The sequence below is a fragment of the Lupinus angustifolius genome, chromosome LG17, assembly GCF_001865875.1.
Source record: "Lupinus angustifolius cultivar Tanjil chromosome LG17, LupAngTanjil_v1.0, whole genome shotgun sequence".
NCBI lineage: Eukaryota > Viridiplantae > Streptophyta > Magnoliopsida > Fabales > Fabaceae > Lupinus > Lupinus angustifolius.
In genome coordinates, this window is record NC_032025.1 from 13706113 (window position 1) to 13723480 (window position 17368).

General features: G+C 34.1%; 1 protein-coding gene across 1 annotated transcript; it reads left to right on the top strand.

The window, feature by feature from the left end:
• Positions 7170-17112, top strand: LOC109331682 ((S)-ureidoglycine aminohydrolase). The gene is made up of 13 exons (XM_019566334.1): positions 7170-7254; positions 7354-7494; positions 9364-9451; positions 9529-9605; positions 10008-10050; positions 10162-10228; positions 10697-10782; positions 11062-11143; positions 11527-11583; positions 11741-11779; positions 12224-12294; positions 12941-12994; positions 16913-17112. The coding sequence occupies exons 1-13, from the start codon at positions 7221-7223 to the stop codon at positions 16980-16982; spliced, it is 909 nt and encodes a 302-aa protein (XP_019421879.1). The 5' UTR covers positions 7170-7220; the 3' UTR covers positions 16983-17112.

Sequence of the window (17368 nt, forward strand, 5' to 3'; positions counted from 1 at the left end):
CACATGATTTTATCACCCCCTTTAGTTATGCCTTCATAAAATATTTAAAGAACAAATATAAACTCTACTTTATGAACAACATAATAAAAACTCATAACTTTCTATGAAGTATGAGAAGAAGATGAAGAAGAAACATAAAAGACTACATTAGTTTGTATAGGAAATTTAGTGTAAAAATGAGAGAATGGAGTGGGGTATTTATAGGAGAGCCTCACCCTTATCAAATCATAAAATTTAATGCAAGGTAAGTAGATTTAGACTATCATAGGTGATGTGTCTAATGGTGGTGGAGTGAGAGGATTTGTTGAGTGATTTTGGGATTTTGGGGTAGTAAATCAATGTATTAATGAGTGAAATCTACGAGATTTAGTAGGTAGATTTTGTGAAGTGACTCATGCGACACGACGACTTCGGCGAAACGCGTGCAATTAAAATCATGCTCGAGTAGCCAAAAATGATCGCCCGATTTTACTTTACGGTTGGAACTTCGAATTTCGGCCTTCCGAGTGAAAATATTTTAGAAAATAGTTATGGACCAACTCAGGGTCTATCTTGACTTGAAATGTGATTACGAAGCCAACGGCGCGATCGGAATTCGATTCCAAGTTACGGAACTCAAAAACCACTTTTTGAGTCGTACCGGGTGAGATTCGGCCCCGACAACGGTCCAAAACTGACTGTCTCCGAAAATCATGAAAATTTACCACGAAGTTGGAAATAGAATTACAAGACTAAAACTCAACTACAGTTTCGTCTAATTATTTACCGAAAATTCCCAGAAATTGATTTTCGAAAATATAATTAATAAAAACATATATTTTCAAGGTAGTAAAATTCGTGGTGTTACAATTTTGAGGGTATGCTCCTAGATGAGTAATTCCAAGTGGCTATCATAATTGACAAACTACCTCATAACTGGAAGGACTTCAAAAACCTTCTAAGGCATAAGACCAAATAAATATCTTTGGAATCTCTGATCACTCGTCTTCGTATTGAAGAAGAGGCTCGTAAGCTAGATTAGAGAGAAGATATGTTGATTGTCTCCAACAATAGCACTAAGAAGAAATTCTCATATGCGGTTCTGAAGCCTTCTGGCTCTATTTTAAGAACAAGAACCACGATGGGAATAAAGCTAAGAACATCAGTCGCAACAAGAATTAGAACCCTCAAATGGTCCAATATGTTAAGCCATCTACTAAGAATGACTATTGAAACTTGTTCACCTGCTTCAAGTGTGGGAAACTAGGTCATATGGCACACATGTGTAGAAATAAATCAATGGATCATCCTCCACAGGCCAACATGGTTGATGAGCCATTTGTGGCTGTATTATCTGAAGTCACTATGGTTTGAGTAACTGATGGGTAGTGGGTAGATACTGGCACATCCCGCCATGTCTGCTATGACTGTGCTATGTTCAAAACGTACATAGATGTTGATGACAAGAAGGTGCTTTTGGGTTACTCCCACACCATTATTGTTGCTGAAACTGGTGATGTGGAGCTGAAGTTTACATCTTGGAAGATTCTAACTCACAAAGATGTAGTGCACACTCTAGAGATAAGGAAGAATCTAGTTTATGGTTTTCTTCTTAATAAGGCTGGTTTTACCCAGACCATAAGAGCAAACTTGTATACTCTTACTAGAAATGAGGTATTTGTTGTGAAATGGTACACCACTAATGACACGTTTAAATTAAATGTTGATGTTTCTATTAATAATATTTTAGATTTTGTTTATATGTTGTGTGATTTTAATATTTGCATTCTAAACTTTGTCATATCAATAAACGTGCACTTTCAAATTTGAGTAGCTTAGGTTTAATTCCAAAGTTATCTAAAAATGATTGTGAAATTTATGAATCATGCAGTCAAACAAAAATTTCAAAAAACTCTCATAAATCAATAATGCGAGAATCTGAGTCTTTAGATTTAACACACTTAGATATATCTTATGAACAATAAAATTGAAATACATAACATGTTTAAGTTATATGTAACTGAAATCGAAAATCAACTCAACAAAAAAATAAAGAAACTCAGAAGCGATAGAGGCATTGAATATGGTTTTAACATGTTTAATAATTTTTATAAATTAAATGACATTATTCATGAAACTACTGCCCCATATTCACCTGAAATGAATGGTAAAGCTGAAAGAAAGAATAGAACTTTAACTGAATTAGTTGTAGTTATTATGTTAAGATCTGGTGCAACACTCTCTTGGCGGGGTGAAATTTTATTAACCGTATGTTATGTGCTAAATAGAGTCCCCAAGGCTAAAAGCAAAAAATTTCCATATGAAATTATTAAGAATAAACAACCAAACTTGCCTTATTTGATAATTTGGGGTAGTCTGACCTATGTCCGGATACTAGACCCCAAGAGAGTTAAAGTCGTAAGTACCAGCCTATGAATGTGTATTCATTGGGCATGTTGTAAACATCAAGGCGTATAGGTTTTATGACCTTAACACGAAAGTGATCATTGAGTCGAATTATACAGACTTCAATGAAATGAAATTCCCTTTTAAATTGAGGGCACAACAACTAGTAACATACATGTGATTAACAATAATGATAATAACGATGGATTAGAAATAGAACCTAGAAGAAGTAAGAGAACAAGACTGCTAGAGAGTATGTACCTGATTATATGGTCTATACATTGGAAGAAGATCCATCAACTCTCCAATAAGCTTTGACTTTTTTGGACGCTGATTTGTGGGAAAATGCAATAAATGATGAAATGGATTCTCTAGAATCTAACAAGACCTGACATTTAGCTGACTTGCCTCCTGGTTGCAAATCTATTGGTTGTAAGTGGATATTCAAAAATAAACTGAAACCTGATGGCATAGTGGATAAATACAAGGATCACCTTATAGCTAAGGGTTTCAGGCAAAGGAAGAATGTAGATTTTTTCGACACATTTTCACTTGTTACTAGAATAACATTCATTAGAGTACTAATTTCGCTCGCTGTGATACATAATTTATTAGTATATCAAATGGATGTTAAGACTGCTTTCTTAGATGGTGATTTGGAAGAAGAAATCTATATGAAACAACCTGAAGGTTTTGTAATACATGAGCAAGAAAATAAGGTTTACAAGTTATATAAGTCGTTGTATGGTCTTAAGCAAGCACCTAAGCAGTGACATGAAAAGTTTAATGACTTAATGATCTATAATGAGTTTAAGGTGAATGAAAGTGACAAATGCATTTATTATAAATCAGAAAATGACATTTGCACTATCATATGTCTCTATGTAGACGACCTACTCATATTTGGTTCCAACATTCATGTTGTGAATAATGTGAAATCATTGTCGTGTAACAACTTTGATATGAAAGACCTTGAAGAGGCAAATATAATCCTTGTTATAAAAATTACTAGGTTAAAAAAAAGGAATTTCTTTGGATCAATCTCACCATGTGGAAAAGATCTTAAAGAAATATAAATACTTTGACTGTAAACATGCTAGCACACCATATGATCCATGTGTAAAACTTTTTAAGAACACTCGTGAAGGTGTATGGCAAGTTGAATATGCTAGCATCATTGACAACCTTTATGTCACTGATTGCACTAGACTCGACATTGCCTATGTTATGAGATTATTATGCAGGTTTACTAGTAGACCTAGTATGGAGCATTGACATGTTATAGAAAGGGTAATGAGATACCTTAAGAAAACAATAAACCTATCGAAGGTTTCCAGCTATCCTAGAAGGATTCAGTGATGCTGATTGCGATGTTGATTGGAACACTCTTTCAGATGATTCCAAAGCAACCAACGACTATATATTTAGCATAGCTGATGAAGTTGTTTATTGAAAGTCAAAGAAACAGACTATTTTGGCTCAATCCACTATGGAAGCTGAGATGATAGTACTAGCAATAGCTAGTGAAGAATCAAGTTGGTTGAGAAGCTTGCTTGTAGAGATTCGTCTATGAGAAAAACTGATTCCAGTTGTGTTGATCCATTGTGATAGTACCGCGACTATTGCAAAAATTGAGAACTACTTTTATAATGGTAAGAAACGACAAATTTGTCATAAGCACATCACTATTAGAGAGTTACTCTCTACAGGAGCTGTTAGAGTGGATTATGTATGCACTAAGAATAACTTAGCAGATCCTTTGATGAAAAGACTAACTAGAGAGAAAGTCTATAATATTTCTCATAACATGTGACTATTGCTCTTAGAACGAGGATCACAAATGATGGTAACCCGACCTAACTTACTACAGATCCCAAGAAATAGGTTCAATGGATAATAACAAGTCGTGAAATGATATAAGAATGAACATGCTATAAAATTATGATAAACATGATTCCTGCAACATATGTAAGAATGAATTAAACTCTTAATGATATTTATACTCTAATTGGAGTGGAGTATCTATGCTACATGAGTATCCTTGATAGACGTACATGATGTTGGAGATATAGTTCAAGACTATGAGTCACTCTAGTAAAATCTGGATCTTATTCACTATGCAAAGGTTCAAGTCACATGACACCTTTGTGTATGCACAATCTTATTGAGACCACAGAAAATCCTGGAAATCGTTTAATAATTTCAAGTGGGTGATTGTTGGAATTTGTTGAAAGAATGATGTTTTGAGGTGAAATAAAAAACTCACTAGTCCCACTTTGCTTGGAGGAAGGAAGTTGAAAGACTTTATAAGCCTTAAGTTGTGGCCCAATGTTCTTTTTAATAAAATACTTATTTATTTATTTAATTTTTTGGGGCCTTTTGAGCTTGGACTGTGTGTTGACTAAGTCAACACACACATAAAACAAGGAAAGAGTCGTTAGAGAGCCGTTGGAGGAGATCTCGGCCATTATAATAGAGTCGTTGGTAATAGAGCCGTTGGTTAGTGAAAGAGACGTTGGAGACCTTAGACTATAAATAGAGGCATCCCCTCATTATAATTTACACCAAGTTGAAGGCGTTTACCTCTTAACTTCTCTTTTCCCTCCTTATATTCCGCCGGCGCATTTCGATAACTTTTTCCCTCTTTCTGTCCGTGACACTTGAGAATTGACATAGACAACCAAAGTGAGAATTTTGAGAACTGACACTGATAGTCAGTATTGTGGAAAAAGTATGGGCACATTTAGCCATATTGTGAGAATTTGAGAATTGACACTGGTAGCCATATTATGGATGTATTCGAGAGCGATTCTTACAGTGCGGTGAGAAATCGTATAACAGATAATTGAATTGTTTTATCCTAGGGATGACGTGATTGATAGTCTGCTTGCACAATTTTAGCAGTACCACAAAAGTCTTAAAGAGAGCGACTTCGTGACTCAGTCAGTAACGATTATTTCGTGTCAGTCAGAATTGTTGTGAACTACAGTAACAACAATATCTTATTCATATCTATTACCTATATAATAAAAAAAAACTCTATCATGACATGTGTCAATCTCTCAAGCCCTCATGACATGTGTCAACCTCTCATCAAAAGTAAAAGTTTCTCATGACATGTGTCAATCTCTCAATGACATGTGTCAATCTCTCAATGACATGTGTCAATCTCTCAATGACATGTGTCAATCTCTCAATGACATGTGTCAATCTCTCAATGACATGTGTCAATCTCTCAATGACATGTGTCAATCTCTCAAGAACTCCCTCATGACATGTGTCAATCTCTCAAACCATCATGATGTGTGATTTATTTAAAAAATAAAAGGAATATGATTACTTATGCAATATTAAAATATAATGTTACTATAACAATATTAAAATAATAATAATAATAATATTAATCATAACATATTGTTTGTAGTTATTTTAGAGTTAAACAATATTTATTTTTATACTAATATTATTTTAGAATCAAATAATAATGAAATTATAAATTTATTGATGATTTTTTTGATTAATAGAATACTACTAACTATATCATGTTATGTATGTGTAAAAAACAATGTTGAGAAAGTCGAGCAAGATGTTAAATGAGTAGATGACCTATATTAAGTTTATCCGATTTAAACAGTTAAACCGTATGGTCTGACGGTATGATTTTATATATAATTAATAATTTTTAGCAATATGAATGCACTAGCAACATATATGGTTTTAACCATGAGAATGCACGACCAACATAAATATTCTTAATCATAAATGCACATATAATATGTATTATTAATCATGCGGCAAAAAATATCGTCCCGTGCAAATGCACGGGTAACTTGCTAGTTATCATAAAAATTGTTATGTGATTTCCATGTGATGAGAGTTTAGTATTGTTTAACTCATTAGTAATTAGTTTGTTTCCTCATGAAAAAATGTTATATTTTAATACTATAAATTTATATATGTGTTCATCTCATAACTTCAATTTATTCAACTTGTCACTAACCACAACGATCTCCACCATTAACTCGACAATGGCAACCACAATGACTAATTATATTAGTCCGATGATGATAACCACATCATGTCCCAACAAAATGGCGGCACTAAAGGGTGCCATCAAGCAACAACGTAGTGTGTCATCATGTGGCAACAACAATGACAAAAAGTGATACTAGTTAAACTATTGGCATATGTCAATGATGACAGAGGTTGTTAATCAACGACGATAACAAATAGTGTATAACTACAATAGTGGTACACAAAAATTACAAGTGCAATAACTTCTGTGAACTAAAAAGTAAAAACCACAAAATTTAAAATTGAAAACTAATTTTGATTTTAAAATTTCCAAAATCTAAAACTAGAAATTATCATAACTAGTAATAATATATTTTTCCTATAAAATCAACCTGTAAATCCTCAAATATGATCAACCTTGTATTCTCTTTCATCATTAAAAAGAATATAATAATATCTATATAATATTATGTAAAAATGTATACATAATTAATATTATTATTCATTAGTATATTGGATTGTATAATAAGAGTCTATCAAAAAATCATTATATATCTTTCTCCATTAAAAAAAGAGAAAATAATATATATATTGACCGTAGGTGTTTTTACACTATCACTTCATCATATATTCAATTATGTTTGATTTTGTCAGAAAAGTAATCCAAATAAAAGATAAATGATACATTGATTGATTGTGCATTTTCTTACATCAATATTACAATGTTAGAAAATGGCAGATTCCTTATAATCCAATAATTGTACCACTTTATAACATGTTATTTTTGTTGTTTCTCCTTACTTTCTCATCTTCCACTCAAAATGCGCTCTATCTTTTTCTTCCTTCTCATTCTCGGTACTCTCTTTCTTCTCACTATTTCGTTCTTCATTCTTATTTGATACTGAGGAGTGAGTTTATGAAACTATTTTACTTCCGTCTTGTTTCCATTTCCAGGGTTATTTAACTATGCATCTTCTGAAGAAGAAAAAAAAGAAGGATTTTGTTCTGCTCCTTCTGTTGTTAGTTTGGAATCTAAATCTAAGCCTATGTATTGGAAAGTCGACAACCCCACTCTTTCTCCTTTCCATCTTCAAGGTCACTTTATTATTATTACTTTTCCAAATATATTATTGTGTGTTAATTTAAAAATTAATGGAATTATTATTCTTATAATGATATAAAGTTGGTGTAGCTTCTATTATAGAAAATATAGTAGAATAGAACAAATGAAGGTTTGTTCGATTTATAGAGTAAGATGGAGGCTAATAAAAACCATAGGCTGGAGGATTAAGAAATGTTTAGAGATTAATGTTTTGTCAATAAACATAATATATGATAGAACATCATAACATCATTCAATTGGTTGAATCTATGAGGTAACAACCATTCATAATGACTTGAGCAATCCTCTCCCATGAACTATCCATCCGGGTGGAGCTAGGTCCAATTATTCTAACACAATATCAATGCCAGAGCCTATCTCCATCGTTTCGTCATGGGCGGGAGCCTATCTTTGTGTGTTTTCGGCGTTTATCGTCTGTTCTGCCAACCATTTGTGAAGGGGGTGTTGGAAGTCCGACATGGTCTGCAGCTGACATAGCTTTAGGCAACTCTACTTAATGTCAATTGGTCTTGAGATGTAATTCAACACTAACTGACAATACTTTTAGTTTTTATTTTACAAAAGTATTATTGGTTAAAGAAAAGTATAAATAGGCAGCTGTGAGTCTAATAGCCTCACCCATGATTACTGAATTTCCTTGAAATCTTTATGTATATGGTTACTTGTTAAATTGGAGTAGAGTAAAAGTCTAGATGAAAGCAATATAAAATTTATAATAATGAGTGTCCAAATCATCTAACAAACATTGAGTTACAAAGGACTGGATTTATAGGTTGGTGGTTGACTGGCTCAAATATTTTCATACGAGGGTGAGCCTTGGTGCAATGGTAAGCTCCTTGCCTTGTGACTTGGAGGTCACAGGTTGAATTCCTAGAAATAACTTCTTCGCTTGTGGGTAAGACTACATACGCACCAACGGACCTACCTTCCTTAGGATCCACCATGTGGAAGCTTCGTGCATATGGTCGCCCTTTTATACAACTTCCTATACATGTTTATGCTTCTCTATGTAAAATAGTTTGTTTATTTTTCAAAAAGGCTTCATCTAACTCTAGAGTGCATGTCACAAATTCTTTAGTGGGGTTAGTTTTTGGGTGTTTTGTGGTCAAATGTCATTGCTACCGTTGTTCATCTTTATGTGTTGAGAAAAAAAAGTGATTCAGTCATTCATTTATTGCAGTTAAATTTAAAGTCCATTTTGGATCCCAGCCATTTGAACCTTGTATTCAACTACACCAAATAAATCTTTTCTATGAACCTAAACCGGGATAAGAATAGCATTTGACCAGAATATATTCATTTGCTAATCAGTTAACAAATCTATTCTGCTTGACAGCATATAAAAGTTGTAGTGTTTTTTCAATAAATAAAGGTGGCTCTGGTGTTAGTTTTTCCGCAAAATACATTTTACTTGTGAACAAGTTATGTAAATGTAAAAGATTTAAGTTTTCTAGCAGGCTTGTGAGCTTGGCCAAGCTCAAGAAGGTCTTTCCATGCCAAGCATAAGATGGCATCCGCTTTGCCATACTCATGTACATTCCTTACTTTTCACACTTAGTTTATTCAAAAAATAAAGTTGTGACTTTGCAGTCACTTTGAGTTCATTATCCTCATTTACTAAAAAGGATTTAAGCACTGAAATGTGACCTTTAATCACCAGGATTGTTTCCCTTAGGATATTTACTTGATTTGTGAACTCCATTTTATTTGCATTATATACAAAAACATTGGTCAGATCTTAATGTTTCTGTTACTGTTGAGTCGTTACCTGTTTCATAGCATTTACAAGAGAAATTAAAAGGTGAAATTGTGGTAAACTGACTTGTGGTTTTGTTTGTCAGATTTGCCTGGATTCACACGCAGTGTTTATAAGAGAGATCATGCCTTGATAACACCAGAAAGTCATGTATATAGCCCATTACCTGATTGGTACTATACTTTCCTCATCTGTTTTGGTTATAATGTTTAAACCTCTTGTTCTAGAGTAACTTGAATTGCTTTGACAGGATCAATACATCAGGGGCATATTTAATTTCACCAGAAACGGGTTCTCACTTTGTAATGTACCTAGCTAAATTGAAAGGTTTGGTTACAACTTATATCACAGCAGCTTTTATGTGTCAGTCCTAGTCTGGTTGCCACTTTTCTTTTGTGCCAGCCAGATTTTTAATATTTAGCACTATCCTACTTGCTTATCTTCTGAGAGATGATAATCTAATTGGATTTAAATTGCCGCAATATCCTCAAGTATATTTTGCACTTTCCTTTCACTAAGCCATATTTTGTTGTTGTTTGTAACATTTAATGTTTTTATGTACTGTGCAACTTATAATTTGCCACTGAAACTGTTTTTTCTGTCAATGGACATGATTCCTTTAATGATAAGCATTATGGTGTTATTCAGTCCATGTAGCCGATCCCACCTAGTGGGATTAAGGCTTGGTTGTTGTTATTGCTTCTAATTTATGATTTACTCCCTTTGCAGAGAATGCTAGATCTGGACCACCCCTGCATTATGATTTAGAGAGGTTGTGAACTTGAGATTTCACCTTTTTAATGCTAAATTCTACCCCTTCCCAATTCCGTTTTAATGCATGTTTGACATGATTATGAAATTGTTATTTGTGTTATCCTGCTAGATTCTTCTTTGTGCTCCAAGGTGCTGTTACACTCACCTATGCTCCTGATGTTAGCCATATACTGAAGGTAATAAGTGTGTGATTGTTACATAAATGAAAATATTCTGTCAGCACGATCACTTCTTTAGAGTATTTCTAAAGTAGATGTCCCTGTCAATTTTTAGTTTTGAGATTCTAATACAAGCTTGGCTCCTTTGGTGAACCCTCTTGTTTTCATGGTTCAAGCAATCTCAGCCAAAGGTGATACACCATCCAAGAACAATCGTGAAATGAGAACCACCCCAGAGGTTCACATCATTATGTAAAGGAAACATAAAAGTATATATTGCTCACTAGCCTGACATTTAAAAAAAATATCTTAGTCTATTTGCAAACTGCTTAGCTAGTCAGCATGCAATACAATTGAGATTAGTGGAAATATACTGCCACTATCATTGTTGCAGTGTCTTTCGTCTTTCTTTCTGGTTATTGGCCTGTATCTCATTATTTGTTTATGAAGGCTATACAAATTTTGATTCAATGTTTTCAATTCTAGGTGGACTCCTATGCTTATTTACCTCCAGGTTTTGAACATTCAGTTGAATGTGACACAGCTGCTACTATTGTAGTATTCGAACGAAGGTTTGTCTTTGTACTTAAGTTTAAAAATAATAATAATTATGTTTATTCCTCATGGCCTCACCATTATGAGTAATTTCTCAATCAACTTTATTAAAACAGATTGGTGAACCCAATTTATTTATCAAGGTTCTTTGACATTAAAATGCCTTTAGTAGTCACAACATAAGTTGGTGCAGTTTTCAAGGATCATATATCCTATTTTTGTTACTTAGGTTCATATGGCACAGTCATATGAGTAGTCTATTGACATAAGTACTGAAAATGTCTATAACCTGCTAGACATTCTCTACTGCAAGATGATGTCCCAGAGCTAGTGGTTAATTCTACAGATAAGCAACCACTCCTTGAAACTCCAGGCGAGGTTAGTTGATGGCTCCAATATTCTGAATGATAATGTGCTCTATTACTCCCTTCCCCCTTTTGTTTTAAATTCAAGTATTCAATTGTTATAGTTTCTGATTTACGATAAGAACATTTATCATGCTCTTACAACTGCTAATGTCATTGCCTGGAGGAATTCTTACATGCATGGTTCAGGTGACCTATTGTTAATCTGAGAACCATATATACAGTTGGAGTATATTAGAATTTCGCTGTTGCTTGAGGCATATCCTTGATAAATAAAGTCTGCGTAATTTATTTATTTTGTGTATATATATGCACACAAACATACTTCTTGGTAAACAAGACTGCAATATTATAAATGTACTCATACAGTTTTTTCTGTTCTATGGTCACAATCAGATTTTTGAACTGCGTAAGCTTCTCCCAACATCTTTGGCATATGACTTCAATATCCATGTAAACTCATATCCTCCTATTTTATCACATGTTGTTGGATTCCTATTTTTTTTGTAGTGTCTGTTATTCATTGCATTTGTCTATTTTTCATATGTCCATGGTTTCTGTTCAATTTTTGCTAAATGTAACTCATGTACCCACGTGGCTGTGCCTGCAGATTATGGATTTTCAACCTGGAGAATTTCTCAATGTAAAGGTAATCACCTGTTTTTCTGCCTGTAAATTAATGACATGGATATTTCATGTACGTAGGCTTGCATATGTAAGAATGTAGGTCATATAACCTTTGTTGTTTATGCTGTTTGTATTGGGGATATGCTGGTAAATTACCTTCACTGTTTATGCTTTTAATCTGATAAAATGACATATAACTATGGTGTAATTTAATAATCTAATGATGAAAAGTTGGAAACCCTTAATGGCACAGTCAATTTTATCATTTTCAAAACTAATTAATGTAATGTTTTTTTATCCGGTACTAATTCCTTGATACATCTATATTCCAGAGATTAAAAACATACTCTCTCTGTATAGTTCATGCTTGCATCAGCAACGTACTTCTTAGAGATATTGTATGAGAGTTTGTCTTCTATGAAAGTTTGACCCCTTTAGTTTCATATTACTCATGTGGTTTTTGCAGGAGGTGCATTATAACCAGCATGGTTTACTGCTACTGGAAGGGCAAGGCATTTATCGTTTGGGTGATAGTTGGTAAGTGTTATAGACTGAACTACCTAAATGTTAGTCTATATGTTGCATGGAAGTGCTGTGACTGGTTTATATAAAATCTGTGACTAATGGTGGTATAGCTATTGAACTTAACTGGTCAGGTATGAATGTGCAGCCTGGTGAGAGCATTGCACATTTACATTTTTTTTGTTCTCTGAACTTAAATATAAGTCTATGATGTGTTTCTGCCAAATGTTTGGGTTTGATTTGGGGTTGTGTTCTTTGGTGCATATTTATGGAATATACTGTTCATGGTCTTTCCGGAATCTGACTTGTTTTAGGATATTGTGTTTATCTTTTTTCTTAATAAAATTTTGGATCAAGGGTGGCTGCCCATCCCAGAGGGTCACACATGCCCCAAGGCTAAGCGTGTGTTGAGGTACTTATAGATAAACAACCACCAATTGACCCTGGATGGATTCAAACCCTGATCAACTTGATGAACTTGGTTTGTTCTTACCCGTTGACCCTTGTGCCAACAATTGTTGCCATATTTTGTTTATTCTGATCATTGAAAGCTCACATTTTACTTGTCCTGTTCTTTTGAGAACCATCAGTTCATCACCTGCCTTTACATCTATATGATTTGCCTTTTGATTGTAGCTTTTGTTGGTATTTCTGTGATTAGGTACCCAGTTCAAGCTGGTGATGCCATTTGGATGGCACCATTTGTCCCACAATGGTAAATTACATATACTTGCATCACCCTTCCTCATTTTTAATGTAGGGGAATTTCACTTAGTACCTCTGAGGTTTGCTTGATGACAAACACACCTCTTATAGTCTCAAATATAACAATGACCTCTCCTTTTTGCATTCCATGTTGCACTCACACCTTTCTGACCAATGGTTTGTTGGAAAACTAACAAAAATGTGTAGCATCACTAGCATGTAAATCACATGCTATTTGAGGCTGCAAATGTTTGGAAATGACATTAATGACATCCACATTGTGATAATCCATCTCATGTCCAATTGTATACGTGTTGCTATGGACAAATTGATCCTCTTACATTAGGCAAATACATAAGTTCTACTGTCATAAATATCATTTCCAAATATTTATAGCCTCAAAATAGTATGTGCAACCCGTAAGCTACATATTTCCATCAGTTGTTCTAACACGCTGTGAGGTGAAGTGGGATAAAAACTTGGTTGTTCTAACATGATGTATAATCGTGAAATGAGAACCACCCCAGAGGTTCACATCATTATGTAAAGGAAACATAAAAGTATATATTGCTCACTAGCCTGACATTTAAAAAAAATATCTTAGTCTATTTGCAAACTGCTTAGCTAGTCAGCATGCAATACAATTGAGATTAGTGGAAATATACTGCCACTATCATTGTTGCAGTGTCTTTCGTCTTTCTTTCTGGTTATTGGCCTGTATCTCATTATTTGTTTATGAAGGCTATACAAATTTTGATTCAATGTTTTCAATTCTAGGTGGACTCCTATGCTTATTTACCTCCAGGTTTTGAACATTCAGTTGAATGTGACACAGCTGCTACTATTGTAGTATTCGAACGAAGGTTTGTCTTTGTACTTAAGTTTAAAAATAATAATAATTATGTTTATTCCTCATGGCCTCACCATTATGAGTAATTTCTCAATCAACTTTATTAAAACAGATTGGTGAACCCAATTTATTTATCAAGGTTCTTTGACATTAAAATGCCTTTAGTAGTCACAACATAAGTTGGTGCAGTTTTCAAGGATCATATATCCTATTTTTGTTACTTAGGTTCATATGGCACAGTCATATGAGTAGTCTATTGACATAAGTACTGAAAATGTCTATAACCTGCTAGACATTCTCTACTGCAAGATGATGTCCCAGAGCTAGTGGTTAATTCTACAGATAAGCAACCACTCCTTGAAACTCCAGGCGAGGTTAGTTGATGGCTCCAATATTCTGAATGATAATGTGCTCTATTACTCCCTTCCCCCTTTTGTTTTAAATTCAAGTATTCAATTGTTATAGTTTCTGATTTACGATAAGAACATTTATCATGCTCTTACAACTGCTAATGTCATTGCCTGGAGGAATTCTTACATGCATGGTTCAGGTGACCTATTGTTAATCTGAGAACCATATATACAGTTGGAGTATATTAGAATTTCGCTGTTGCTTGAGGCATATCCTTGATAAATAAAGTCTGCGTAATTTATTTATTTTGTGTATATATATGCACACAAACATACTTCTTGGTAAACAAGACTGCAATATTATAAATGTACTCATACAGTTTTTTCTGTTCTATGGTCACAATCAGATTTTTGAACTGCGTAAGCTTCTCCCAACATCTTTGGCATATGACTTCAATATCCATGTAAACTCATATCCTCCTATTTTATCACATGTTGTTGGATTCCTATTTTTTTTGTAGTGTCTGTTATTCATTGCATTTGTCTATTTTTCATATGTCCATGGTTTCTGTTCAATTTTTGCTAAATGTAACTCATGTACCCACGTGGCTGTGCCTGCAGATTATGGATTTTCAACCTGGAGAATTTCTCAATGTAAAGGTAATCACCTGTTTTTCTGCCTGTAAATTAATGACATGGATATTTCATGTACGTAGGCTTGCATATGTAAGAATGTAGGTCATATAACCTTTGTTGTTTATGCTGTTTGTATTGGGGATATGCTGGTAAATTACCTTCACTGTTTATGCTTTTAATCTGATAAAATGACATATAACTATGGTGTAATTTAATAATCTAATGATGAAAAGTTGGAAACCCTTAATGGCACAGTCAATTTTATCATTTTCAAAACTAATTAATGTAATGTTTTTTTATCCGGTACTAATTCCTTGATACATCTATATTCCAGAGATTAAAAACATACTCTCTCTGTATAGTTCATGCTTGCATCAGCAACGTACTTCTTAGAGATATTGTATGAGAGTTTGTCTTCTATGAAAGTTTGACCCCTTTAGTTTCATATTACTCATGTGGTTTTTGCAGGAGGTGCATTATAACCAGCATGGTTTACTGCTACTGGAAGGGCAAGGCATTTATCGTTTGGGTGATAGTTGGTAAGTGTTATAGACTGAACTACCTAAATGTTAGTCTATATGTTGCATGGAAGTGCTGTGACTGGTTTATATAAAATCTGTGACTAATGGTGGTATAGCTATTGAACTTAACTGGTCAGGTATGAATGTGCAGCCTGGTGAGAGCATTGCACATTTACATTTTTTTTGTTCTCTGAACTTAAATATAAGTCTATGATGTGTTTCTGCCAAATGTTTGGGTTTGATTTGGGGTTGTGTTCTTTGGTGCATATTTATGGAATATACTGTTCATGGTCTTTCCGGAATCTGACTTGTTTTAGGATATTGTGTTTATCTTTTTTCTTAATAAAATTTTGGATCAAGGGTGGCTGCCCATCCCAGAGGGTCACACATGCCCCAAGGCTAAGCGTGTGTTGAGGTACTTATAGATAAACAACCACCAATTGACCCTGGATGGATTCAAACCCTGATCAACTTGATGAACTTGGTTTGTTCTTACCCGTTGACCCTTGTGCCAACAATTGTTGCCATATTTTGTTTATTCTGATCATTGAAAGCTCACATTTTACTTGTCCTGTTCTTTTGAGAACCATCAGTTCATCACCTGCCTTTACATCTATATGATTTGCCTTTTGATTGTAGCTTTTGTTGGTATTTCTGTGATTAGGTACCCAGTTCAAGCTGGTGATGCCATTTGGATGGCACCATTTGTCCCACAATGGTAAATTACATATACTTGCATCACCCTTCCTCATTTTTAATGTAGGGGAATTTCACTTAGTACCTCTGAGGTTTGCTTGATGACAAACACACCTCTTATAGTCTCAAATATAACAATGACCTCTCCTTTTTGCATTCCATGTTGCACTCACACCTTTCTGACCAATGGTTTGTTGGAAAACTAACAAAAATGTGTAGCATCACTAGCATGTAAATCACATGCTATTTGAGGCTGCAAATGTTTGGAAATGACATTAATGACATCCACATTGTGATAATCCATCTCATGTCCAATTGTATACGTGTTGCTATGGACAAATTGATCCTCTTACATTAGGCAAATACATAAGTTCTACTGTCATAAATATCATTTCCAAATATTTATAGCCTCAAAATAGTATGTGCAACCCGTAAGCTACATATTTCCATCAGTTGTTCTAACACGCTGTGAGGTGAAGTGGGATAAAAACTTGGTTGTTCTAACATGATGTATGGTGAAATGAAATGGGTATGAATGTGAAATAAGGGGTCAATGAGTGCATGCAAGGTTTTATATTGTGATCCCAGCCATGATTACGATTATATTGTGTTTACCACAATTGCTGACTTGTGACAAAATGCAATTGCAATCATGATGTGGTTGCGGAGAGTGCTAAGGCCATAATGCCATGGCCTCAATTGCAATCGTGAACCCATATTTAAAACCTTGTTGTACATGTGTACCCATGACCAAACCTCAGGGTACCAAATGCAATTTCCTGTATTTTTAATGATAAGCTCTTACATCATATGTATTTTTCATATTGTTTCTTCCAATGTGTTCTAAACTCCTAATACACATGGTGTATTTTCAGGTATGCTGCCCTAGGTAAAACCCCATCAAGATATCTTCTGTACAAAGACGTGAACAGAAATCCATTATAATTGTAATGTTGATAATGATACTAGCCAACTTCAGGTAGTGGATTGTAACTGTGATGTTGATGGATGTTATAGTTTTAAATAAATCTATCAGTGTTTTGAATTTCATGGCTGATCATATGGTTATTCCACTTGTCTTGGGTTTTCTTGGTTCCTTCTATGGGTTGTCATTCAATGTATGATGCAATGAGGATTTCCATGCCCCATACGGTTCCCTGTTTAAGGGGTTTCATCCTTATTACATGAGTAAATGAGTATAGTATATATGTATTGTCAGTGTGAAGATTTATAGCATTATCTATCATTCATTTGTATTACATTTTTTGGAGTATTAATTATGAATGATGAATAATGCACTAACAATATATGAAACTCATACACTGTCAGTG

Bases quoted from the DNA above. Each gene is read 5' to 3' on its own strand.
- LOC109331682 (XM_019566334.1), top strand. From the start codon at position 7,221: ATGCGCTCTATCTTTTTCTTCCTTCTCATTCTCG. The intron at 10,229-10,696 runs GTAATAAGTGTG...TTTCAATTCTAG, and splicing joins ATGTTAGCCATATACTGAAG to GTGGACTCCTATGCTTATTT. The intron at 12,295-12,940 runs GTAAGTGTTATA...TTCTGTGATTAG, and splicing joins TATCGTTTGGGTGATAGTTG to GTACCCAGTTCAAGCTGGTG.